Here is a 26,760-nt window from a genome sequence, read left to right on the forward strand (position 1 = left end):
TTCCTGCCTGCTTTATATTTGCTGGCAGCTGATTAGATTATGCCCACCAGATTAAGGGTGGATCTGCCTTCCCCAGCCCACTGACTCAAATGTTAATTTCTTTTGACAACACCCTCACAGACACACCCAGGATCAATATTTTGTATCCTTCAATCCAATCAAGTTGACAGTATTAACCATCACATACTGTAATAAAAGTTATGAAAATGTGGTCTTCCTTTCTCTCTCACTCTCAGAATATCTTATCATACTGTACTCACCTATTTTCCAACTGCAGAAAGCAGAACTACAGATACAGGGAGACTACTCATCTCTTAATATGATTCATTTGGGCTGAAATCTGTTTCCTCTTGGGTCTCTGAGAATTGCCATATTTTAAAACCTTCTATGTGTATCATGACTTCTAAACCTCATGATAACCCCCCAAGGCATCAACATTAATCCATTTTACAAATGGGGAAATATTACTTAGACAAATAAAATACCCAAAGTCACACACCCAATGAGTCGTAGAATGGGAATTCAAATCCCAGTCCTTGTGACACCATGAGTCATTTTCTTTGTTTCACTTAAATTTGTAAGTACATTCTAATTATACTACTAATACAAATACTAATTTCATCTAAATATAAGATAAATTTTACATCAGCTGTCTTCTGAACATATTAAGACCAAGCCCTTATTTTGAAATGTTTGATAAAATTCACAAAGAAACTGCTGAACTCAAGACAGTATCCCTTTAATCACTATAATGAAAACAGAAAACTTCTATTTAAAACAACGACAAAACTTGATAAGCTATAGTCTTGTTTGATGTTAACATGAACTCTTCTTTGATCTTCACTTTCTTTGTCTGACACCCTTGATTGCATCCCAACAACCATCCCCAATCCCTTATCCCTATCTTTTTATACTTTAAAGGCTAATTTTCCCAGACTCTTTTGCATGTATATGTGGTCAGGTGATCCAGGTCTGCCTAACGAAAGTGAGAGTATTCCTTTCATTGATTAAGCAAACCACAGCTCTTTGCCCCTGTTCCTTTCTTCATGTTTAAAACAATGGTTTGATGCTTGGAATTACAGCAGCTATATTGTGACCATGAGCCAACATATCCAAGGTTGCTAGATTTAGCAAAGAAATATATGTAATGGCCCACTAAAGTTTTAATTTTAGAAAAGGTATGAATAAATTGGTAGTATATGTCCCAAATAATTTATAACATATACTAAAAAGAGTGTAATTTTGTAGGTAATACACACAAACATGTATTATATATATAAATTGAAGACCTTAAGTTAGAGTCAACTTAAACACAAAATTCCACAAACTGTCAAAACCCTGAGTTTTATTGTTGCTTTATTAAATTGTGAAAGGATAAAAGGAATGTAAAATATGTGTATGGCACAAAGAAAAACAATACACTGAACACTTTGTTAATTGTCACCTAGCCTAAGAAAAAGAACAACCTCAAAGGCAATCTCTATCCTGGATTTTGTGTTTAATCATCCTTTGCCATTTTAATAATTTCCTTGCTTTCCTTTGTTCATCTTTATCCCCTCTGAAAAGCTAAGAATGGAAATAAGACCTTTGCCTTTTACGATGCACTGAAGATAGCCTGACAATATTCCTCCCCTTAGCCCCCAGATTACTAGGCTAACGAGAATTACGCAAAATTTAAAACAGGAAGGTGCTCTTCATCTTGATCCTCAGAAAAAAAAACATGACAAAGGTTGACCTTTACAGAAGTAGTTAGGTTTCTAGATAAAAAGAGATACAAGTGACAAACCAAAGACAGAGGGAAATCCTAAACTTAGGGGGTTGAGGTTTTGGTCTTTGTGTGTTTTTAGAGAAGCAACCTCAACTTTCAGGTTTCTGAAAGGGCTCCCTGCTTTTCCTTCAGCTCAGTCCTAGGCAAGCAGACCCCCTGCCCAAGCCTCCCTCCTGAGATCCTGCATATGCTTTCTTGCTAAATGACTCTTAGCACCGTTATCTCCTCACGGGATACATCTGTTGGGTGCCTCGCATCCTCAGCTCCACTTTCATCTCTTCTATCTCAACACATTGTTTCCTCCACTCCTGGTGCCAGGGTGGAAGGAAGCCATCCCGCCCGGCCGCGCTTGGGGATTGGCAGCCAATGAATGATTGGCAGCGGGCATCTCTGTCAGAGCTTTGGCATGCTGCAGAGTAGAAGCCCCGTGCTAATGAATGCCATCTACACCTACCAGATGTGCCACTGGGTGACATGCCAGATCTTTTACATAATGCCATTCTGCCGGACACAAGACAGCTGGGGGGTGGGGAGGGGTGTCTTTTAATGCTTTGGGATGGGAGTAGATCTGGCTTTCCTTATTTCACTTCTTATTCAGACCACCCGCCACCACCCATACACCCAATCAGCTCCCTTTACATTGGGCCAAGGCTCAGGGTATCTCTCTTGGAGACAGTGGCAAAGCAGGAGAGTTTGAGTTCCCAGGACATATGCCCTGTCCTCTGGCTCTCCTCCATGCTCATCATTTCCTTGAGTTCGCTCCCTGCCTGCATCCAGATTCAGGAAAGGGAAATAGCTTTCAAAATTAAAGAAATAAAAGCACTAATGGGATCTGAAATGAAAGGAAGGAAGGGGAAAAACTACACTTCCCATTCCCGTCCCTAATATTCTCTTCTTCCCTAGTCTGAATGTGCAAGGATGAACTTCCCACACCCCACCCCTTTGGCAGCTTCTGTTCTTTCCTCTTCCACCGTACACAGGAAACGGGAGAGTGTTTATCCCCAAGGGTGATATCCTGTTAGTGCCTGTCCCACGTTCTGGCTGAAGTAGCTGTCTTAAGGTGGAGTCGTCCAAAAATCCGTACCGTTTGGGGAGGAATGTTTCCTGGAGTGGGATGGACAAAGTGGGAAGAGAGGAAAATGAGCAAACCACTTCTGACGGACAGCGTGTGCGTGAGCGTGTAGGAGTGCTTGGGTTGTCCTCGCCCACCCAGCTCTCCATCCCCAGAGGGAGAATGACTGGAGGAGGCTGGTGGTTGCCAGGATGGTCCCCCCTCTTTCGCTAAACCTGCGGATACTGGGCTGCCCTGTAATCCGTGGGACTAGAGAAGGGCAGGCCTCCGCTCCTCCTCCCCAGGGGCCATGACCCTCACACACCCCCACCCCCACCCGCCACACCACCCTTCTCGGGACACACACGCAGTACTTGGGGCGACTAGGCGCCACTCCCACGCCAGAGCCCTGCCCCGCGCCCGCCTGGGGCCGAGCCGCCTGGCCCCTTCTCTTGTACCCCCACCCCCGCCCGCTGCCTAGGCTCCAGATGGCGGCTCCTTGCGCTCGGCTCGCGGCCCCCAGACGCCGCCCGGCAGCAGCCGGCGGTCGCTCCCTCCCTCTCAGCTGCTGCAGCAGAGACCGGGGCCATTTCGCGAGGCGGACGGGCTCCTCGGCAGGCTTGGATTGGGGTGGGAGCGCGGCCGCTGAGGGGCCCGCAGTAGCTGCGCTCACGGGGAAGGAGCCCCACAATCCCCAGGTAAGGAAGCCGCGGGGCAGGCGCAGGGTGGGGAAGGAGGAGCCTGAGCGTGCCGGTGCCCAACCCTCTCTCTTTATTGACCTCCTCCCCTCTGCCCCTTCATCCTGGGCGCGGAGGGCGGAACAGTTTCTGGACCGGAGCACCCGCGAGAAGCAGGGAGCGGCCGCACAGCAGCCAGAAGGGGGCGCCAGCAGCCAGGGGCCGGTGCTACCGGGTCGGCTCTGCCGGGGCGTTCCGCCCCCGCCCCAGTGAACCGTCCCTCGGCCGCAAAGATGCCCCCTTCCGCTGGAAAGCGGTAATGCCCTCCGCCCACCGCTACCACCCCTTCCCCATTTTTCTCGGTTCTACCTGTACTCCTCTCTCGTCTCCTTTTTGCTTCTCTCTCTCTCTCTCTCCCACCTCTCTCTCCCTCTCCCTCTCTTCGTCTCTCTATCTTTCTCTCTGCCCTTGATGTCTTACTTCCCCCTCCCTCTCCGCTTGCACCCCGGCACTTTTCCTTCTCTTTTCTGATCACTGGCGTGGGGGGAGGGGTTGTCGCCCGCCGGGAGGTAGTGTGGAGGGGATGGACGTGTTTCACGCTCAGACTCTGGCTCTGGCTCCTCTCCTTAGGTGCCTCCCTGGGTGCTCGCGAAAGCAGCCCTGAGAATGGCAGCTCTCAGAGGTAGAAGTCATTCTTTTCGAGGGACAGGGCACGGCGACTGTTTGATTGGGGGGTGAGTTATGCATTTGGAGCAGCGCTTCCCTGGAATGCAGAACTGGGGATTTCCCTTGCAAGACGGATGCTTGAAGTTCAGTAGCTTAGTACTGAGCCCCTTTCTCCCACCGAAAAGTCATGACAGTCAAGAGTCTGAGTCTCTCTCTCTCTCTCTCTCTCTCTCCCCCCCCCCCGCACCTACCTCTCTCCAGAACCCTAAAGACAGCCTCCCGGGACAGTCTTCACCGTTTTTTTTCAGAAGCAGTTGCGCTGGGGGTGGGGAAGGGGAGGGAAGGGACATTGAAAGGCCGCAGTGGCTGGCATCTCCGGGCCCGTCCGATGTCCTCTCTAATCCCCCAGTGTTCTGGCGCGTGCCCACAGCGCCCCCAGACCCTCCACTCGCCCGTGCGCCGAGGTCGTCGGGTTTTAGACCCAGAGAGCACGTTCTGTAAGCTCCCGGCCCAAATCCCCTCGGAAAAATTAATCACAACGACCAGCGGATGCAAAATGTGTGCCTGTGTTGAGTCTGTCTTTTAATCCCGAACGTAATTCTAAAAAGCAGCATCAGACAAGAGCTTTATTAATCCCTTACACGAGCAAATGCGATCTCTGACCTACTAGACTTGTTTTCCTGCAATTTCACAGAGTTAGCCTCGCTAGAGGAATGTGCAAGGACAGAAGGGAAACTGAGGAGACCCGCGGCTCATTAGCGAAATAATAGGGTGCACTTCAATAAAAATGCAGTCCTGAAGTGGAGTGGACTCACCGGCAAGGAGCCTGGAAAGTCGACAGGGTCGGCGGCAAAGTGAGTGATGGGGATTGGAGAAAGGGGTAGGATTGGAGGAAGGGCCTCAGGCACAGTGTGGTTGGGAGCTGGAGTGGGAACCCAGTTCTGTCTCTTCCGAAGGCTTAGGACCCATGTGACTTAATTTAGGGGCTGTCCCCTTTCGAGGGCACTAGGACAACTGCAGGGGCGCACCTGCCATACGGATGAGTTCAGAGTTTGATCTCTTGGGGCCTGTTTCTCGCACTTGAGATTTCACTATCATGTCGTTCAATTAATCACATTTCCCTTCTCCCATTTTATTCAAAACCATCTTCCAGTTCCCTCATAATCGTAATTTGCGTCATTGCCTTTTATCGTTGATTAATTAGGAAGCCGAAAATGATAATGGAGGGTCAGGCCAATAAATTAGCTTTAGGAACAGACAGACGGACGTCCGAGGTTGCTGCATGGGTGGGCACTGTGGCCGGGGCCACCGTCGCTGCGGCGCTGCGCAGGAAGGGGTTAAGGAAAAGGCGCTTGGTACTGGCTGAATGGAGAGATCCACTCTGAAATAAACCCGGTGGGCACAAGGGAAAACTTCTCACTGCACTAAGTGGAGAGACTCCTGTGACGCTTAGCTTTTCCCGTTTGGTATAGAAAAGGAAGGACTGGTTTGGTATAATAACGGAGAAAAGGAAGGCTGGGGTAGGATAAGAGTCAGACTCCTGTTTCTTTCAGAGGCCTCCCTACTAGTGGGTAAACAGGTTTAAAGTCTGGGCCTTATTAGGAGCCTGGTTTTTTTCCAGAACTGGAATGTTAGATTTACTTTTGCATCCTTTCCTTCCTCTTTCCACTTACCTACTGGTCTGAAAGAGGGAAGAAAGAAGAGAAGAAATGAGGGGGGAAGGAAGAGACGGGAGAGAGAGAATGCGGGCGGAGAGGACGGAGAGAGAGAGAGATTGTTAAGATCAGATCAGTTAACTCCCTGGCCAAAAAAGAAAGTTGCTAATGTGGAGTTACTCCCTGCCCTCAAAGAAGCAGCAGCTCTGGGCGGGTAGGGTCTCCTCTTCTCTCCCTTCATGAAATCGATCATGCCTCCAGAGGGCTAAAGGAGAGCACTTTGCCACTCTTCACAGCTACACCCTGGCCTCTTTAGCTTTCAATTGAAAACCAATTAAAGGTTTCTATAAATCTGTTAGTGCCCTTTTATCTGGGGACCCCTGATGCATGCGATATTGCCCTTTAGATGCCTCTTCCGTGTTTTGTTTTGCAATTGTTGTATCAATATAATGCAGCCTTTCTTCTCCTGTCTCTATAGATACAGATACACAAGGAAAGCCAAAGCTATTCAGGCTCCTCATTTGTCCAGCAGCCTAACAGTGGTGCCCTTTCTCTGCTGCTGCTTTCCCTGCTTCGGGAGCAGCAGTTATGGTAGAAGCAGATGGCTACTGATTGGGGGAGCTTTGTGGCTCTAATACTGAATACTTTATGGAAAAGGACTTTATCATGCTTCGTTGGGCAGAGGAACAAGGGATGAGATTTATGGCCAGGAAAAATAAATCTTTTTCCAAGTTGTGGCTCCTTCTCACCAATGTCTCCTTTGCCCCCGGGGTAGAACACTGAGGAATTGGTTTTATTTTATTCTCCTTTTTGCTAATGGAACCTTTTAGTCAGGATAGTGGACTAAGAGCTAGAACTTTACGAAATACCCCAGGTTGCTGCTGTATCAGCATTCTCTGCCCTCAGGAAAAAAAAAAAAAAGGCAGAAGAACATCATTTTGAATGCTGTTTCAGGCCATGTTTTCTTGGATGTCCTCTTAGTTGATGGGTAAAATATCATTGTCCATTATTTTATTATCTATGAAGAACAGAAAAGAAGGATATACTGGTGTTGAAGGAGAGGGGGAAATGATGGGGCATTTGGTGATGCAGGTATGCTTCTCTACTTTGAGAGGGTCTGAGCTGTGAAGATAATTAGGGGATGTCTGAGAATTTAGGGTTTGGGGCTCCAAATTGAATTTCCAAGGTTTGGGGAATATACAGAGTCCAACCCTATACTGGAGGCCTAATTCGCCCCAAGATAGTGCATATCGTTTCTCCTTTCTTCTCTTCACCTGAGTTTTACTTCTCTAACTTCTCTTGAGTCAGGTTTACTCCGTGTCTGTTGTTGGGTTGTGCCCCTCCTCTATATGCAAGGGGATGCAACCTCCAGTCCTCAGAGTCTTTTCTTCTAGAGTAATGTCACGCCCCCTTCCTGAGATCTATAACATGAAGTCACACAGAAATGCTCCTATAGAGCCCCTAATGCCTACTGGCAACCTGGCACCAAGAGATGGTAGTCAATCCCAACTCTGGGTCTCCATTCCCATTTCAGACAAACTGTTTGTCTCCTTGATTTTTGAAATGTCATTTTCTGTTCAAGAAACATTTGTTGAGTGTCTTCCATGTTCCAAGTCCCTTTTCTCTGCCTTTTCAATGATTTTACCTTGTACCTAAACACTAAAGAGAAAAGGCCAGGAGGACAGGCATTCAACTTCCACAAGGGTCCCCTAACTTTCTGCCGCAAGCTACTTCCTTCCAACTCTCCAGGCACTACCACCCCACACACTGACATACATCTTTGCATCTTGTTTCTCTCCAAAGAGGAAAAAAAGTGGGAGGAGAGAGCTGAGATTTTTAAAATTCTATTTACCCAGCATTCCAAAGCAGAGGACACTGAGATGCTTTAAACTTTGGGCATTTATTTCGTGCTAGGCTGAATGCTCTGCCAGCCTCATCACACTTAATTCGCATGCTGATCCTTTAAGTATGATGTTATTGATGTTAAATATTATAATATCCCTATTTCACAGATCCCCCTGCTTCACAGGAACCAAAAGCATAGAGATGCTAACTAACTCAAGCAAGTGGCCTAGCTGGGATCTGAACCCAGGCTTGACCTGCAATATTCATAACCACTCTATGAAATAGATGTTGTCTTTACTATTTTACAAATGAAGATACTAAAGTTCAGAGAGGTTAAGTGATTTGCTCAAACACACAGGTAGGAGATTATAGACCCAGGGTTGAGACCTGAGTGTTCAAAATCCCAAATATCAAACTCTTAACCACTGCCTCTTGGATCCTTCAGAAGGAAGAGCAACTGGGAACCCACAACTGACCGCTATTACCTGATCCCCAGTCCTAGACTGGGCGGAAAGTTTCATATAACGTGAGACGGTGGGCGTGGGGAAAATGTAAATCTCCCGTTCAGAGCAGCGCCTGCGTGGAAGCGGCGTGGTTTAGGGGAAGGAGGCTCCGCAGGGCTTCGCCAGCCAGACAGGGGGCTCCGTCTGTCATGCGGCCCACAGTGCTCCGCTCGAAGCCAGCGTGCGGGCGCTGGAACAAGGAGTGAGGGCAGCCACAGGGGGAACCCGCCCTGCACGAAGCTCCAGTGCCAATGATGTAGCTGCTGCCTCCGGGCACTAGTTACCTCGTCCTGCCAAGCTCCAGTACTTGGGCGTGTAGGCAAGGGCTGGAGCCATCCACCCGGTCCGCATCTGAGCCACAGCCCTTCACAGGAGTGGGGAGGTCACGCGCGCTGTAGGAGGCCCAGAGCCCTGGTCAGCCTTGGGAGGCCCGGTCCTCCAGGTTTCTCTGCTCACCCCCAGACCTCGGCTTTTGGCTGCGGTGCTGGAGTTTACCATTAACGTGTTCACATGCTTCTCATCCCACGGAGTCGCCCGGATGAGCCTTTAACTGCCTGACTTACTCGCGTTTCTAACGTGGCACCGCGACCCTGACCCTTCGCACCTCCACCAGGCCTAAAGAAAGAACTCGCAAGATGGGCATGGGAGGATGGAAGTCAAATATCAATCTACCAGGCCGGCCTTCCGCAGCAAACTGATTGCTCTTCCATTAAACCTGGGGTGGGGGTGGGAGGTGCGCGGCGCGGGCTGGGAAGGAAGGAAGAGATGACTGCCTTTCCTTCCGTTTCGCCCTAGAAACTTCGGGAAATCCTCAGCCCTCGCTGGGTCACTTGGAAAGTGGGTGGACAATACAGTTCCCAGTTTTCTAATGAGGAAACAAAGGCAGTGTTAGTAACAATAGGCAGCTCTGAAATGGGCATTTAGTATGTACCAAGCCTTGTTCTCTGCTTCCTAAGTATCAACTCAGCCCTAACTTTATGAAAAGGGTCCCTTTTATGCCTTCAGTTCACAGATGAAGGACTGAAGTACAGACCAGTTAAATTACCTGGGGGGGGGGGGGGGGGCCTGGGATTCGAACCCATGCAGTCCTGGTTCCCCTATGGAGTTGTGGGCTTTCCTGAGCCTGAATTGTTAGTCCTTCTTCTTGGGTCAGTTCTCCAGACTTCTAAGGAGAATGTTCATTAATGAAAGCATTGAGACCATCTCGTGTCCAAGACTGAAATGAAACTAGCCCTGGCTTTTGGAAGTGATCCCTTACCATCTGCTCAGCAACTGGCTTTCCAAAGCGCGTTCGCCCTCGTTCCCTTAGAGTCCTCACTGCGATCCGGGAGGCAGCTCTTGCCAGCTTTAGTTCAACCGGAGGAAAACCAAGGCTGAGGTAGGTCACCGGCAGCCCAGCTAGTAAAAAATGGGAACACAGGCTCCTGCCCCGCGAGACGAGATCAGGCGACCAGCTGCTCGAGGTGGTGCACAGAGGCAGGGAGACAGGGTGGTGGAAAGGGTGTTAGGTTCCCGGAGACCCCGCCCTTGGGACGCCTTTCCGCAGGTAAAGTGCTCACCTAGCGGGAAGCAAGTGATGGCATTAATTGCCGATGGAAGGCTAAAGAACAAGGGAAATGTGGCGGGCCTTTGGGAACTGCATTTCCTCCCTGCTTCGCCCAGGGTTCATCTGGAGCGTACCAAGCGCGCAGCTTGGCCCTACACTGCCCCACATTCACGGTTTATGCACTGTGCCCCTACCAGGGCGACGCCGGGCAGATGATGGCTTGTTTTGTTCTGCCCTGGTCGCCTCCTGTGTCAGGGCTCTGCACTCTTTGGTGAATCAGCTCAAATGATGTGATCTGTGTCTGCGCCTCCTGACACTGTGGGGGCGTTGCCCTCCTTGGATCTCTCCCAGGGAAACCTGGTTTGCCCACATTGAAGTCCCTCATTTGACCTTCTCTGCACTCTTAATTCTGTGGCTGTACCTTTCACTAAGACATCGGCACCGGACAATGTAGACATCAAGAAGTATTCGAGTCTAGCAGGCACTTCTGTGCCTTGTCTTGCTTCCCAAACTCAGGACTCAAACTCAGCTGTGTGGGGCCTTGAGGAGGAGCCGCTAATTCAGTCCCGCAGGTTAAAAATAAAACTCGTTGCACTCAGTGCGTTGGCATTGGCTTTCTCGAGGGTATTTTCAAAAGTTCAGGGGAACCCCACTTATCTGGAACACAGATGTCTTAGGACTTCAGTTTTAAACTGACTTTAGAATATAGATAATGCTGTGGGGTAGCTGATCACGCACACAAGATATTAGATAGTAACATTATACTCAGGATATATTCTTTACAACTCTATTCAATTTGCTCCCTTGGGACCAATTGCTGTCCTGAATGATTTCACACGAACTATTTTCTCGATACCATCTTACATGAAAACATCCAAAAAAGAGAACTGGCTTCTTAATGGACAAGCATCCAAGTAAAATGACAGTCCTACAACTTATTTTTAATTGATGCCTTTGACAACATTCACCCCAACCTTCTTAAACACACACCCATACCCATATATGCATAGAGGACCATTTCTGCTCAGGTATAAAGTTATTCAGGCCTAAGTTAAATTCTAGGCCTAGCAAATCTCACCATCTAGGTCAATATATTCAACATGTTTATTCTTAGGAATTTATGAGTTTATTCTTAGGAATTTATTTAGCAATTCTGGGTATTATTTCTTTTAAAAATATGAGTTTTCATTTAAACTTCCTTAAAAGGAGATTATGAATTATATCATGGTTACTATATTACATTACAGATACTATCAAATCAGCCTGGGAGGCAGCTTTTCACTCGGCAAGTTCAAGAGAACACATATGTTGCAATCCTTGCCTATTCTTGCCTCCACTTCATAATGTAAGTCCAGAAGTGTTTATAGTAGTCATGATGTTGCTGCATTTGTGACATGTTGATCTTTCATTTTTTTTTAGGAGACCACGTTTCCAAGTATTAGCAGTGAGGAAAGACTTACATTGGTAGCTTTCAAGTGTTTGTGAAAATCTTCTGAGAACTAACAGCTTTTCATATAATGTTTTGGGAGACATCCCCCATTGATGTTAAATTAATATCCCTGGATTAACTCATAGAACACCTGGGATTAATTGAACTGAAATCATACAGTTTTCACTCAGAGTTCAGTTGGCAATATGAGCAAGGGAGCAGTTCGGGAGGATAATTTGTGAAGAAATTGAACCATATTTCCAAGACTTTTTAACACAATGTGAATCATCACTATTGTGGCTCCTAACTGGTATATACTTCTCAAATCCTCTGTGTCTCTCTCTCTGTCTTCCTTTCTTTTTACTTTCTTTGTCTTGCTTCTCTCTTCCTTGAGAAAATGAAACGTCTCTCTCTTTGGGCCTCAGGAAAGTGTACCATGGGTTTATTCCAAGTACTGGACATTTGTGTCCCCTGCCTAGACCCCTTTCCCAGAAGAGCCATGCTTTCTGCTGCTTTTTCCCCAGCAGCCCAAATTCTCACAGTCCGTGCCTCAGAAAGCTAACTGGGATTAGATGCCAAGAAGTGTAGTCTGCCCAGGATATATATGCTGTGTGTCTATCATTGCCTGTTTATTTAACTCAGGAATTACAATCCACCTAAAACTGAGAGGAAAAGGGTGGCACAGAGTTACTGAATCTTGGGATGATGTCCATTCTCCTGGCTGTGTGAAGAAATTTGATGTAGAGTCTCTCAATGTTGTCACATTCCCAAGGCCTAGAGTTAGACTTCTCAAATTCTCATTTGAGACTGCTGGACACCAATTTGAGACTGCTAGACATCCCCTGATCCCCAGTCTGCCTAAAAAGCCTGACCCAGAGGGTAAGGAGGTTCAGAGTGACTGATGGCTACAACCAGCCAACCCGCCTCACACTGAGATGCATTCAAAGGGTGTGGTGTCTGAGTCTAGGAAGGACTTTGGAACCTATGGATTTGACAGAAATCCAGGTCTTTTCTTGCCAGATCATTATACACTCATCTTGGGAGAAGTATAGAAGTTGGGAGAATCCAGGGGGTCAAAATAGTGGATATTGGATTTGGTTCAGAGGTCACACTCACACAGATGAGTATGAGGCACTTATTTCATATCTCTTGGTAGTTTTGCACAATGTCACTTCGGTTTGCTAGCCCATCTAAAAGCCATAGTCAGAGGCCATTAAGCCAGTTGACTACAACCCAGATCCAGGAGAGGAAGAGAGTAACATATAGCTTTCAAAGACTATCCCATTCTCAGCTTAACTCCAACAGAAGTGTAAGTAAAACTTGGGAACACTCAGAGAGAAAGTTTTAAACTTGAGAAAGGTAGATTATCATTGTAATGATAATGGTGGTAGTAGTAGCTACAGGAGCAGCAGGATTTAAAGCTGGACCATTTATGAGGAAAAGCCCAAGAGAGAAAAGTGTGAGTCAGGAGTAATGATCCCTACAGTTGGGATCCTGAAGTCCTTCCTCACAGGCTACAAAATTACCCAACTCTAAGTCTCTGGCTTTCCCAGGGTCAGCCTGGAAAACATTTGCTTATGTAATACCCAGTGAGCCAACTACAATACTTAGTGTGAGGAACAGACCCAAACTGAGTTTGCAGTGTATACTTATAAAAAACAAGTACCCCTCCCCACACCCCACTCCTTCATATCATTGTTTATTCAACTCAGAAGCATGCCTCTTCTCACCAAGATGTAAAACAAACAAACAAACAAACCCCTCTGTGTCTTTTTAAAAAACCCACCATGTATCATTCTCTTGATAAAGGCAAAGTGGTAGAAAATGAGTTAACAACCCTCTGAACAACATTTTTTGCACAGGCCTGGTGTTTTTCTTAATTGACCAGCCCATCATTTCTGTTTCTCTTTCATGTACAAGTAGTCAATAAGGTTTATCCCCTAAAAAGTTCCTTATTTTGAATGGTGAGGGTAGGTAATGCAATTCTCCTCCTTGAAGATCTATTCTCTGCCTCCCTCAACCCTCACAGCCCCTTCCAGAGACCTCCCTGTGGGAAATTAATAAGCTTAGGAAGGAGCTGCCACTGTCTGCTCCATTGGCATCCTCTTATCTTCCAGTGTGTGGGGTTTTTTCCCCCCTTTCACCATGAATTGCCATACTCTTTTGACAATCAAGCCTTTGCTGGCATAGTGCTTTGGCAATAGAGTTAGAGGTGGGTAAGCCAGAACCTAGAAAGATATAGAAAAAGAAAATCAGTGTGTTTTCATTCTCATAGGATAATAATCTTTATGTGAATTATTCTTGGAGATGTTACCTGCCTCTTATCAAAGAAGTTGAAATATTTTGGGCTCCATTTTTCAACCCTGGGAAGAAAAAGGGTATTCCCATTCTAATACGCACTAAGAATTAAAATTCCCTTTCTTACCCTTCTCACTTAGGTCATAAAAGGCACCTCGGGTATCATTTATCAACCTCTCTCCAGCCCACTCTTCCAAAATAACACTACAGTTTCCTACATGTATATTTTTGCCAGGACTCCAAAGAGCCTTGCTAAAGTGGAACAAGGTGAGCATGCCCACTCTTCATTGTCATTCTTCTAATTTCTTAATTGGAAATAAAATCCTAGGGAAGAGAGCTCCAAATATATGCATAAACCCATTGTTCCATGTGAATTACATAAAACTGTTGACTAGGTACATTTTTATAGTACTATCTGAGGCTGAATAAATGCCTCAACCCTTCATTTAGTATCAGTGAATTCCAGTAAGTATTAATGCAGAGTGATTTCAAAGTAGTTTATGTACCATTTTAGTCCATAAATTTCTACAGAAATAAAAATAATTTGTAGATTTTCTTTATCCCCTATTAATGATTGTCATTTAGGACATTTATATTACCAAGCAAAATGTGTACCACTTAAATTACTAGAAAACTCTCCAAGTAAGAACTTTGATTTAATCTTACTTATATTGTTTTGTTATGTCAGTTATTTAACTCATAATAAGAAGGGTAGGTCAGATTCATAAAATGTGAAGAAATTCTGATATTTAAGGATCTTTATCTGAAAGCAGTAGGAAAAACATTAATTAGAGGGCAAAAAAGTAAAACTGAAATGAAGCATCTGTTGGCCAGTTTCTCAATAAATCACTCCCTTCTCAGATGTATAAAATCGTTGCTGTTTTCTAGCTTGAGACTTAAAAAGGTCAAGCTGTTCCACCCTGAACTTAAGTATCAAAAACATTATTTTATACAAACTGGAGTCAAGGTTTTAGTACCTCAAAAGAAACATAGTTTAAATGGTCTCTATATCTAATAAGAGAAAGGCCAGGTGCAAGAAAAATGCCTTCCATTTAGAGTTTATTTTCTAAATGTCCACATTCTGGAGTAGAGGCTTATATATTTACAATATGTAAGGTAATTTTTTAACGCTTTGCATGGACAGATGACTTTTCTTGAAAGATAAACTTCCAATGCTCTAAATAACAGCAAAAGAAAGCACTAAGGAGTGTTCTGTTCAACAGATTAATGAAATTATGTTCTTAAACACCATTCCTCACACACCATATTGCATTTATCAGTCTGTAGTTTCTAAGGGACCGCATGACTCTCTTATGGCTACTTTTCTTTATTAACTGGAAGTTGTTTACAACCATGCCTCTTCTACCCTTTACTTTTCTTCTTTCTTCTACTCAGAATTAACTTACGTTTCTGGCCACTATTCTTCAAACCTGAGGTTTATTTTCCAGATGTTTGAGACATTATTTTCACATTTCTAATTCTTCCACCCATTCTTTAAAGAAGTATTAGGGGACAATGTGTCCATGCTTTTGTGTGTGTGTGTGTGTGTGTGTGTGTGGAGAGAGAGAGAGAAAGAAGTGAATCTAGTATTCAGTGGAGCAATCAGTTATAAGACAATTGGTAGCTCAGTACAGCTGCAGATTCTTATATACAGACATGTGAGAGAGTCCTCATTGCACTAAGCCTTGATCATTAGGAGTCACCCTTAGCTGAAGTACATAAAATTGCACATAGCCAAAGTATGTAAAACTGCACTTCGAGAAGCTTTCTTTGAAAAGTTAGTAGCTAACCTGAAAACTAAGGAATTCCCCACTTTCTCTCAAAATATGGGGATTTAACAGCCCTTCCTTCTGTGAATTTCAGCTTAGTTCTAGGCAGCAATTCAGAACTTGCATGGGGTACTGACCAGAAAAGAGAAGGAAACACACACACACACACACACACACACACACACACACACACAGAGAGAGAGAGAGGGAGGGAGAACAAGGAAGAAAATGAACTTCATGGGAAAGTCCTTGCACTTGTTTCTCCTCAGGAAAATCCTCCCCTGGCCTCCTGGGACTGCAGTCACCAGGCTGTCAAAGCCTCCATACTCCACTGAGTTCCAGAGAAGGGTCTCAAAGCTGGGAGAGGATCAAACTAACATGGTAAGCTGCTTTTTGCCAACTCCCCAAATACATTATTTCAACAACAACAACAAGGAAAAACAACACCAAGGAGGCTGTCTCCTTAAGTTGTGGTTGTACCTCCTCCACTTTAGCCAGCTGCACAATCCGATTTATCCTAATGCTGACAGATTGCCCACTTCAAAGTAGTGGTGGTGTGGGTGGGGCTGAAGAAGTTGAGAAACTATCTATACCACCCAAAGGCCTTTCTTCCCTTAGGAGTAGAGAATTGAACTGTGAAAAAGAAGCCCGAGATCCGCCAGCGAAATGGTGTTGCAGCCCCGTTGAAGGAGTCAACTTGCAGGCTGTTAAAGACCTCAAGTCATTAGCATCAGCTGCTGCACTAAAGGGGCAAGTCAGCGCCTCTAAGTGGCTTAGCGCACAAACGAGGCTCCCGAGACGGCCTTGGCAACTCCATCCCCTCCTCCACCACCCGCTGGATGCGAAAAGCTTTCCGGAGCCCATCTTGACACTTGATAATCATTTTTATTTTGAATCACCCTTGCCTCGCAACCCCAAGACCTTAGAGTGCCAACAGCACCCATTATAGGACTCCCTCTGGGGCTGTGCAGATTCTGCACGAAGCAGAAGGCAAAAACAAAAAACAAAAAACAAAAAACAAAAAAACCAGGAACTGTTTGAGTCCACTAACCTGCGCTCTTCCCACCAACCTCCGGCACCCCACCTCCGCCCACGTACCCGTGTCCTGGGACTAGGAGGTACCGTTATGTCCCCTTCCGAGGTCTGGTGACATTCTCACTCCAACCTCATCTCCCGAGCCATGGGAAGGCTGAGCCAAGTTCTCACCAAAGCGCATCCTTTCTGAATTTTGCAGGGGGAAGCTTGGTAGTGTTGGTGCTCCTCAAGAGAGACGACGCCCGTTTATCAACCCCAGGCAACTAGCGGCGCAAATCAACGGTGGCTCCAGGGCTAGAGAATCCCTGGGGCTAACCGCACCCCTCTCCCTTTCACGGAACGTGGACTCCGGGGAAATACGCTCGGGGTCCGCACGCGCTGGGTGTCCAGCTCTCTGTCATAGCTTCTCCAAGTGCCTAGTGAAACGGGGAAAGGCCCTCTCCAATCCTTTTGGTACCTTCCTTTCCAATCCTGAAACGATTTTCCCCTCCTAGCCGTCCCAGAGGGCCCGAGCTTTAGGAAGAGGCGGGCCGGGACGCTCTCTGAGAGGCGTTGCCACCCGGGGTAGGCGCTCATGATCTGCGGGGCGCGGGCAGGCCGGAGGAAAAAGCTGCGAGGCAGGCGGCGCCGGAGGGAGCTCCTGGCCCAGCAAAGAGTTAAAGGGAGGGGACGTGGGCTGTCACGCGTCATTGGGCAGATTATGTGCAGCAAACAAAAAGTGTGTGTCTGCGTGCCAGTCAGTCACTGCATCGGGTCCATCTGTACAACTCTCTCCGTTTCTCCGTCTCCCTCTCTCTCTCTCTCTCTCTCTCCCTCCCTCCCTCCACTCCCCAATCTTTTTCTCCCCATCTCTCCATCTTTCTCTTATCTCTTTAGGAAGAGCCTAAAAGCCGGCAACACCAACACCTCTTGACATGGAAATACACTGATACAATAGGCAAAAAGAAACACTCGATTGCATCTTCCGGGTTCCAGGTGGCCTTATTTGGTAGAGTCTATACTGACCTTATTCCTGGTAAGTCTATTTGCATTGATGTGGGAGGGGGATGGGAGGAAGGCAGTTTGGTGGAAAGAGTAGAAAATTTTGTCTTCCGTCTCCTTATTATCCAGAAGAGAGAGAAAAATAATTCTTGAGGGGCTCTCTACTGCCAGGAATATTGTACAAAAGGAGGAGCGGGTGGGGAGCACTTTGCCGGAGAAGCCAGGGACTGGGGAGCGCGCGGCCGCCAGACAATGCCTGACTAGAGGGACGGGCCAGCGGCGGGCAACAGCGACCGGCTTTCAGAAAGCCCCGCCGACTCTGGGGTATATTCCCAGGGCAGGCGGATAAGAACCTGGGCCCAGAGCGGGGCACGGAGCTGTGAAACGTTGGGTGGCAAAGGCGACCGCACGCGGGCGGGCGCTCCTAGGCTCTTGCCCAGCGGTTATTGTGATGGGCTTGAGGCTCTTGGCGGCTGGCGCGGCGACTCCGACCGCTATTAGCGCGGCGGAGTGAGGACCTTTTCACCGTATTGTTAGGTAGAACTGCATTTTAATGACTGTGTCCCTGCTGTTGCCCGAAGTGACGGGGGCGACCTCCCAGCACAATGAAATGCTTGTGTGAAAGAGATTTTTAAAAGGAAGAGAGAAATTGGGGCATAAAACGCTGAATTGAAGGAAATTGAAAAGAGGAGAATAGGATTCCGTTGAAAATGAGATGAGAGGTTATGGGTTTTTTTAAATGTATTTTAATTTGAAATGAAAAATCAGGATGTCTACCTTGTATGGGGTAAAAATGTCCAGGGATAGATGATGTAGAATAATAAAGTTTCTTCTTTATGGATATTTTCCCTCATTTCTGCTGTCTGGTAGATACAGCCCAACACTTGACATTTGGGGGATGCAAGAGGATGAATGGAAAATGAGACGAACCAAAGTTTTAGGCTATGTTAGCTGGAATGGGGTGAAAAAAGCACACCTTGTAGTCACACGTGTAAGATTAATTGGTTAATATAAATTAAAATAAAAACAGACGTCGCTGATATTATTCCATAATGAACAGCTTTGCAGGAAAAGAATTAGATCTACTCTTTCCTGTTACTTTAATTATACAAAACATACATAAATAATTGCCAACAGTGACATTATCAGGGAACAACAAACTTGGAGGAATCTTTTGATTAGTTTGAAATACTAAGCAATGCAGCTAGTTCAAAGCTAGTTAAAAAATTTAAACACCTGTTTCTTTTTTTTTTTTTAATGATAAGTCTTGTATGGGGTGTCCAGAGGAAGGAAAATGTCCCTTTATGACAGCTTAATAGAGAACCCTCCATTGGGGCATTACTTTCTAAATTGCTGTGGATTAAACAGCTGGAGAGCCCACTGAGGAGTGCTCAAGGAGGGCTGCCCCCTCTTGCCCAAAAAGGGTCATATGGGGTAGGGGGAGTGAAAATTTACCAGTCATTACACACAGTATTTCAGACTGGGGACACTTTAGGCCTGTCCTGTACCTGCTCACTTCATGAGCTACATGTGACTCAATCCACCCCCTTGTTTAACAAGGTAACCGGGATTCACTCTCATCCATAAATAAGCATGTCCAGAAAAAAAATTACCTCTGCTTGCTGCTTTTAATTAAAGCCTCAGAGGAACAGTGTTGGATTATGGTAATGAGCAGACATACGTCCCTTCTTGTAGGCTGCAGAGAAAGGTTAGCTGACACAGAATTAGTGGCCCTGACACTCCACTTGAAATCCATTCGCCATGCTCCGCCGTCTCCGCCTGCTCACTAACACTGCTCCCCTCTTTGGAAGAAAAGGAAAAAATCAGCTCCCGGGCACCCAGTTCAATACATAGGCAAAGGCACTTTTCCCCAAAGGTTAGAAGTTTCTTTCAGTAAGGGAAGTCTATAGGCTGGTTAAAATATATGTGCGTGTGTGTGTGTGTATAATATATAAATATATATAATATATAAATATAACATATATATAATATATATATTCTGCCTTGAACTTCACCTCCAAAACCTACCCAATCCAACATCAAGGTAATGCAAAAATGATCTAGTCTTTCCCAGCCCTTTCTTTTCTTTCTTCCAAGCAGTCAGCTCCAGATTTCCCACTATTCTAATTATTTTAACAAGTATCTCTTAGTTTTCATCTTTAAAATATGCCATGTTTATCTCCTATAATTTTGAAATAAGAGCTATGCAAAAATCAGGCAGGTGCAAGGAAAATCTGCCTAGTATTTGAACAGTTCTGCCTAGGTTAATGGCAGCAGAAGCAGTATTGTAACTCACTTTCTTGTGCTGTGTGTCTATCTCCAGTGATGGAGGATACAGGCATCCAGCGAGGCATCTGGGATGGAGATGCCAAGGCTGTCCAACAATGTCTGACAGATATTTTTACCAGCGTTTACACCACCTGCGACATCCCTGAGAATGCTATATTTGGTCCCTGTGTCCTGAGCCATACTTCCCTATATGACAGCATAGCTTTCATAGCTCTCAAGTCTACTGACAAGAGAACAGTACCTTATATCTTTCGGGTAAGTCTCCGCTGGAGCTGTGTAGGTGTATGAGGGTAATGTTCTGTTGGAAATGGACTAAAAATAATTCTAATGACAAGTGGAGATAGGTTTTGCCTGTGGAAAATGCAATAAAGCAAGCAATCCATTTCACACATAAAAAATTAGAAAAGGAAAATTAAACTCAAATTATTGTCAACTGATTTTTTGGAATAAATGACAAAATTTGATTTGGAATGTCAGAAATATCTAAATCAGTGCTTCAGTTCTGGTTTATCCTGGTGATAAACATGACTTCCTAAACTCTGGGAGATTTCATGGGGCGGAGGCTATTTGCATACTAACTAGTTTCTGCAAGTTCTTTGACAAGTATTGGGTATATTTGCCTTCCATTTGAGGAGGCTACTTCATCCCCTAAATATTAGTTTCTTTGGTAATATTAGCTAGTGCCCAGAGTTTGTATTTAAGTAAAAATGTTAATGGTTTTGATAGTAAAGCATCATTAAATCCATATGTCTGAATTGGAAGATAAAAGGCCTCTCATTTCCTATTCTTCTTTACAAAGAAAAGCTATTAATTGTTCGAGCCAGGATTTGGAACATGATTGCCATAGCGTAATTTCTAAGATTTAAGCTTGCTTTATTTCTGAAACAAACAAAATTCTCCATACGTTTGTAATGTGGGATAACTTAGAAGTAAACTCTCAAGACGTTAACACTAAATTCTAAGAAGAAATTTCCTTATTTAGTATTCAACCAATATATAAAAACGGTGACTTAAATGATCTGTATGATTGATGCAGTGTTTCAAAAGATGGTTATCTTGCCTACTGGTTACAAACATGAGGACAGGTCCCAGCTTGGGCCAAATTTTTGGAAGCGTGGTCTCAGATAATTTTTGGAAAAGAATAACATAGAAGAAATGGCCTTGATTCTTCTGATTTCATTCTCTCATGAGAGTCCCTCTCCCCTCTCCTTCTTGTCTTTTTTCATCTATTTCAAACCGCAGGTAGACACCTCAGCAGCAAATGGTTCCTCAGAAGGTCTCATGTGGCTGCGGTTGGTCCAGTCGGCCAGAGATAAGGAAGAGCAGAACCTTGAAGCCTATATAAAAAACGGACAGCTGTTTTACCGCTCTCTTCGCAGGATTGCCAAAGACGAGGAGTTACTAGTTTGGTACGGGAAAGAACTGACTGAGTTACTCTTGCTCTGCCCCTCTAGATCCCACAACAAAATGAATGGTAGGTTGGCTCGCGACCGGCGTGTGGGCCCTTAACTAGCGGGGGAGAGACGCAGGGAGCGGCAGGGGCTCACCCGGCGCGTTGGCGCGTCTTTCTTCCCTTTGGGTGTCTCATAGGAAGATTCTGAGATATAGTTCGGAATGAAGCTAAACAGATAGGTGAAGATAAAGCAAGGAAACTTGACTTGTTTGCTGTATTTCCCCCAAATCAGGAGGGAAAGTTAGATCAGGTTGGTCATTCTTTTCTCAGGCACTCAGGCCCTGAGAAATGAAGGTGGATTTGTCAAGGGGATGGTGGCAAACTGGCTTGGGGGCGATGCTGAGTAATCATGTGGTGTGCGTGTGTGTGTGTGTGTGCGCGCGTGCGTGTGTGTGTGGTGTTTGCTCACTAAGCAGGGTCGTCCCCTTACACATGCCTGGAATGCAGCCAACGTTTCCAGTTTGAGTTCCCCTATGTGGCGCATCTGCGTTTCCGCTGCCCCAAGAGACTTCACAGCGCTGATATAAGTCCCCAAGACGAGCAAGGCGGCGGCGTGGGCACCAAGGACCACGGGGGCGGCGGCGGCGGTGGTGGCAAAGACCAGCAGCAGCAGCAGGAGGCACCTTTAGGCCCAGGTCCCAAGTTTTGCAAAGCCGGTCCCCTCCACCACTACCCAGCCCCCTCCCCCGAAAGCAGCAACCCACCTGCTGCCGCCGGCGGCAGCAGCGCGAAACCATCCACAGACTTCCACAACCTGGCCAGGGAGCTGGAAAACTCCCGGGGAGGCAGCAGCTGCTCCCCAGCCCAGAGCCTCAGCAGTGGTAGCGGCAGCGGCGGCCACCAGGAGGCGGAGCTGAGTCCCGACGGCATCGCCACGGGCGGCGGCAAAGGAAAGAGGAAATTCCCGGAGGAGGCGGCGGAGGGCGGCGGTGGCGCGGGTCTGGTAGGCAGCCGGGGCCGCTTCGCAGAGCGGCCCCTCCCGTCCTCCAAGGAGGATCTGGTGTGCACACCGCAGCAGTACCGAGCCTCTGGCAGCTACTTCGGCCTGGAAGAGAACGGCCGCCTCTTCGCGCCGCCCAGTCCCGAGACGGGCGAGGCGAAGCGCAGCGCCTTCGTGGAGGTGAAGAAGGCGACCCGCGCGGCCGGCCTGCAGGAGGAGGGTACCGCCGACGGCGGGGGCGTCGCCTCCGAGGACCAGGACGCTGGCGGCGGCGGCGGCTCCTCCACACCCGCGGCCGCGTCGCCGGTAGGCGCCGAGAAGCTGCTGGCCCCGCGGCCCGGGGGCCCGCTGCCCAGCCGGCTCGAGGGCGGCAGTCCTGCGAGGGGCAGCGCCTTCACTTCGGTGCCGCAGCTGGGCAGCGCGGGCAGCACCGGCGGTGGGGGCGGCACGGGCGCCGGGGCCGCAGGCGGCGCGGGCGGGGGCCAGGGCGCCGCGTCGGACGAGCGCAAAAGCGCCTTCTCACAGCCAGCACGCTCCTTCTCGCAGCTGTCCCCGCTGGTGCTGGGCCAGAAGCTGGGCGCGCTCGAGCCATGCCACCCCGCCGACGGCGTGGGCCCCACTAGACTCTACCCCGCCGCCGCGGACCCTCTAGCGGTGAAGCTCCAGGGGGCCGCGGACCTGAACGGAGGTTGCGGGTCCCTGCCTAGCGGCGGCGGGGGCCTACCTAAGCAGAGCCCCTTCCTGTACGCCACCGCGTTCTGGCCCAAGAGTTCCGCTGCCGCTGCAGCCGCAGCTGCTGCGGCGGCCGCGGGGCCTTTGCAGCTGCAGCTGCCCTCGGCGCTCACGCTGCTGCCGCCCTCCTTCACCTCGCTGTGTCTGCCCGCACAGAACTGGTGTGCCAAGTGCAACGCCTCCTTCCGCATGACCTCCGACCTGGTGTACCACATGAGGTCGCACCACAAAAAGGAGTATGCGATGGAGCCCTTGGTGAAGCGTCGGCGAGAGGAGAAACTCAAGTGCCCCATCTGCAATGAGTCCTTCAGGGAGCGCCACCACCTCTCCAGGCACATGACCTCGCATAATTGACTCGGAAAGGACCCCAGCTTTCCGCGCGCGCGCACGCACAGTCAAGCCACCTGCAGGAATAAACACGCGAGAACATTCACCGCTTCCTTGCACCCCGAAACACTGCACAAAGACACATACAGTCACCACTCCCCCCCAACACGCACACACGTCCTCCCCTTCTGGGAACTTCATTCAAATATTTACCCGGCACACACACACCCACCCACACACAGACACACACACACAAGAGCCAGGATGGTGGATTTTTGATTGGGTGGGTTGAGGGGGTTTTCTTTTGAATGCACGCATTTTCACTTTCCCCAAAACAAAGGTACATTTTTAAAAATGTCATATATTGCAGCATATTGATGCATTTGTCATACGTTTCTACTTAAATTATTAAGCACTTACGATTTAGATGTAATAATTATATGTAAGGGCAAAATTTATTTTAGATATAAAGTAAAGGAGGAGGGCGAGATGCTTTCTGCATTTCTTGATGATAGTTTGTGTTCTTACAAAAATAAACAAAATGAATAAAAAGGGGTCGCCATTCAATTTGAGTTTCCAGGGGGAAGTGCATGTATAATGAAATGATTATGGACTTCAATGAAGAATGTCATCAATTATGTAAATATGTATTTCCTTTTAATACAAAGTGTAATTTTGTGCCAGTGAAATGGAGTCTGAATAGTTATGTGTGTCTTTTATCCCTGGAAATATTTATTAAACTTTATAGTTTATCGGAGTATGTTGGATGCTTTGACAATAAATGACTATTTTCTTCAAAGCAAATATTTGGAAAGTTTTTAAATTTTATTGTTGTAACTAAGGACTATACTTTGAGTAAGTGTCATTTATTTTCACTGAATTCCTGAAAAGAAGGGAAGAAACAGCATAAGAGAGGAATGATAAACCTGGCACCATTTGCATTTATTTACTCTAAGCCAATTTTGAGCCTAAAAGAAGGTAAGTTTTTATTATCACTTCGAAAATATTTAGCTGGAAAGTGTTGCACCTCTTGATCAAAGACAAATCATTTAGACAAAGATGCCTGCCATGCAGCTAACCTGTCACTGGGACACCAGCATTCTTTTCAGCAGCAGGATAATTAGTATCTTCACAAATGGCCTGAGACAAACAATGTTCAGGCTGGGATCTGTGAGACCAGATGAAAAGCCCACTTTAGGTTCTACTAGTGATGGCTACATAGGAGGGTATCTTGTACTCTAATGTCATTACAATGGCATTCTGTCATAATCTATTTAGAGATCCTGTGGGGGAGTTTCCCTAAAAACCAAGGTGAAATGACCATAGTTTGATCATGGTCTATGTATTGCAAGGCCCAGCTTTCCTTATAAAGGCATTGACAACTGCATAGCCTCTGCAAAAAAAGTGTCCTGAAATGTTATAATACAGAAAAACCTGACAATTTCCCTCCTCTTTCTACTCTTCCCTCTATGAAAAGTACTTCTGTACTCTTTACATACTGATAATAATTCTTAGTTAAATATTGAGTCTACAAAGTCTAGGTGTATGTGATGTGACCAGTAACCATTAGACATAAAACCAAATGAACAATGATCCTTTAGGCCTTAGGATAGCATGCACTTAATCCATAGGCATCTTCATAGTCACTCTGGAAACAGGCACTACACTGGTTTAGCTATCACAGGAGTTGTGTCATTTTCCCCCCCCTTTCTTCACATCCTGAAGACTCTCCCCTATATAGGAAGATGGATACTTGTGAAAAGGTCTGACATGGAAAGTTGTATACAAGGTCTCATTATAGGCTTTGCAATGGTTTTCCCTAACAGGATATTAAAGCCTTCATTATTTTAGGACCTCTACAAAGCAAGTTATGATTAGGGCAGGGAGCAGGTTAAGAGTAAGTATAGAGCAAACTGATGTACCTATTGGGAATGTGACCTAGATTGCTAAAAAAGCAGGTGGGGTTCTTTAATATCATGCAACTTTTTTTTCTTTTTCTTTTTCTTTTTTTTTTTTTTTTTTTTTTTTTGCTACGTTTCTTTGAGGCCTGCTCTCAGTTTTCCTAGGCAACATGTGGATGATCAGAAACACTAATCCCCAGCAAGATGTGGTGAGAACCGTCCAAAATTCTAATTCTACCTCTGCTATTCACAACTAGTGTGACCCTGCATCGTTGTTGACATAATTTGATTTATTTGCAGCTTGGTTTTCTCATCTGTAAAATAAGCAAAGCAGGCTCTACTATTTTTTGAAAGTACTTCTAGCACTGGGAAATATTTTTTTCCCTGATGAGTTAATCAGGCTCCAATTGAACACAAAGAGGTCTTTCTAGAGAAGGGTCAAGATTGTGAAGGATATTTGATGACAAGAAGTGAGGAAGCAAATTGAAGGCAAATTTGGAGGCAAATTGAATCAACAGATCCTTAAATCGCAATGGCTGATAGGCAGACTAAATTGTCCATGTCTGGGACACTAGATCTCTGGAGCAAAAATCTCTCAAAAAGAAACAAACAAGCAAACAAACACAGCTTATCCTAGGCCTTTCACAAAAAAAAAAAAAAATCTTGAATGCCCTTTTCCTTTCTATCTGATCCTTCTGGAATCTCCTTTTCAGGAAAGCAGCTTTACTTTCCACTGAGGATTCAGACAGGGATGAAATGAGGTCTAGAAAAAGGTAAATATTGCTTTTTGAAATTGACTTAGTTATAGGCTGGAATCATATTTTCTCAAGAGTACATGTAGACACTTTGCCACGAGTAGGCACTCGGTGAGCCTCCCCTGTGTTTTCTTTTGTAGGGTCATTAACTTAATCATAGGATCAGGAAGAAAGCCAAGCCTTGGCTGAGCTACTGTCCAGGCGATCCAGGTAGGTGTGTTAATAGCAGACACTTTCGGGCTGGGTAGCTACGCTGTTCAATCTGCCCACAAGACCATTTTGGCGGGAAGTAGTAGAGGAAGGGTGCCCAAAGCTACTTTTGCCTTCAGCCAAGGCAAATTCAGAAATGTTTTATTTTAATGCTGCATTTTCAAGCTTTCAGAGGTATATCATAACCCTCTCCTGCCTCTGAACCTTCTCAGAGGGGAGTTTCTAGGATTTTATAACTCCACCCGTCTGCTAAACTAGTTGAGGTCACTCACAACTGAGGAGAAAATGAGGTCACAGGGTCATGTAGACATGAAGCCAAGTTGGTCCCACGATGTCCAGGCAGGTGGCCAGACTTCCAGTGCCCGAACCTAGGTCCTAAAGACGGGACATTGAAAGCCAAGCGGTTGCTGCACCAGCATTTGTTGCATCCCAATCAGTGGAAGAATGTCCAGGACTGACCCTGCGCTTGGGGTCAGAGAACTCCAGGCGTGTCTGCCCAGAAGATTCCGAGTCCCTGGCCTCATTTGCCTCTCTACTTCTCCGAGGCCTTTGTGGGTGGGGGCCACCTGTACTTCCCAAGATGTGCTTGCAGGGTACCCCTGACGCCCACAGGCATGTGGAAACCGGAAGGCCCGGGAAGGGACACACACATCTTTCTTTCCAGGCCTTGGTGAGCCAAGGTGGAAACCGGACGCTCTTCGGGAAAGTTCCCAAGGTCCCAGCGACCCACTCATAAGCTCTGCGGCCGTGCGACGCCCAAAGTCCAGCTTGTTACAGCCTCAGTCGCGAGCGGGCTAGTTGTAAGCACAGGTGCGCAGTGTGGGAGAGGGAGTCTCTCTCCTGCGGTCCTCACTGCCGGGCTCCCAGCCCCTGGCCCGCGCTGCCCGTTCTTTAAGTTTGTTTTCTTAGGCGCCCTGCCCAGGGAACATG

The 26,760-nt window shown here is 46.6% G+C and overlaps 1 protein-coding gene across 10 annotated transcripts; it reads left to right on the top strand.

The window, feature by feature from the left end:
- The first annotated feature begins 3,411 nt into the window (after window positions 1-3,411).
- On the top strand, window positions 3,412-23,913 carry PRDM8 (PR/SET domain 8). 10 transcript variants are annotated; one of them, XM_037989211.2, is made up of 12 exons: window positions 3,706-3,812; window positions 4,127-4,230; window positions 4,857-5,016; window positions 10,959-11,056; window positions 13,579-13,705; window positions 15,477-15,588; window positions 15,826-16,348; window positions 16,442-16,695; window positions 17,119-17,257; window positions 19,547-19,767; window positions 20,755-20,986; window positions 21,379-23,913. In XM_037989211.2, the coding sequence occupies exons 10-12, from the start codon at window positions 19,549-19,551 to the stop codon at window positions 22,989-22,991; spliced, it is 2,064 nt and encodes a 687-aa protein (XP_037845139.2). In that variant the 5' UTR covers window positions 3,706-3,812; window positions 4,127-4,230; window positions 4,857-5,016; window positions 10,959-11,056; window positions 13,579-13,705; window positions 15,477-15,588; window positions 15,826-16,348; window positions 16,442-16,695; window positions 17,119-17,257; window positions 19,547-19,548; the 3' UTR covers window positions 22,992-23,913. The 10 variants fall into 10 exon arrangements, with proteins under 10 accessions (XP_037845120.2, XP_037845108.2, XP_037845139.2 ...); XM_037989207.2 differs by having other exon boundaries at window positions 15,826-16,325; XM_073017429.1 differs by having other exon boundaries at window positions 15,826-16,695.
- The last annotated feature ends 2,847 nt before the right edge of the window (window positions 23,914-26,760 follow it).

Source organism: Chlorocebus sabaeus, chromosome 7, assembly GCF_047675955.1.
Source record: "Chlorocebus sabaeus isolate Y175 chromosome 7, mChlSab1.0.hap1, whole genome shotgun sequence".
In the NCBI taxonomy this organism is placed as follows: Eukaryota; Metazoa; Chordata; class Mammalia; order Primates; family Cercopithecidae; genus Chlorocebus; species Chlorocebus sabaeus.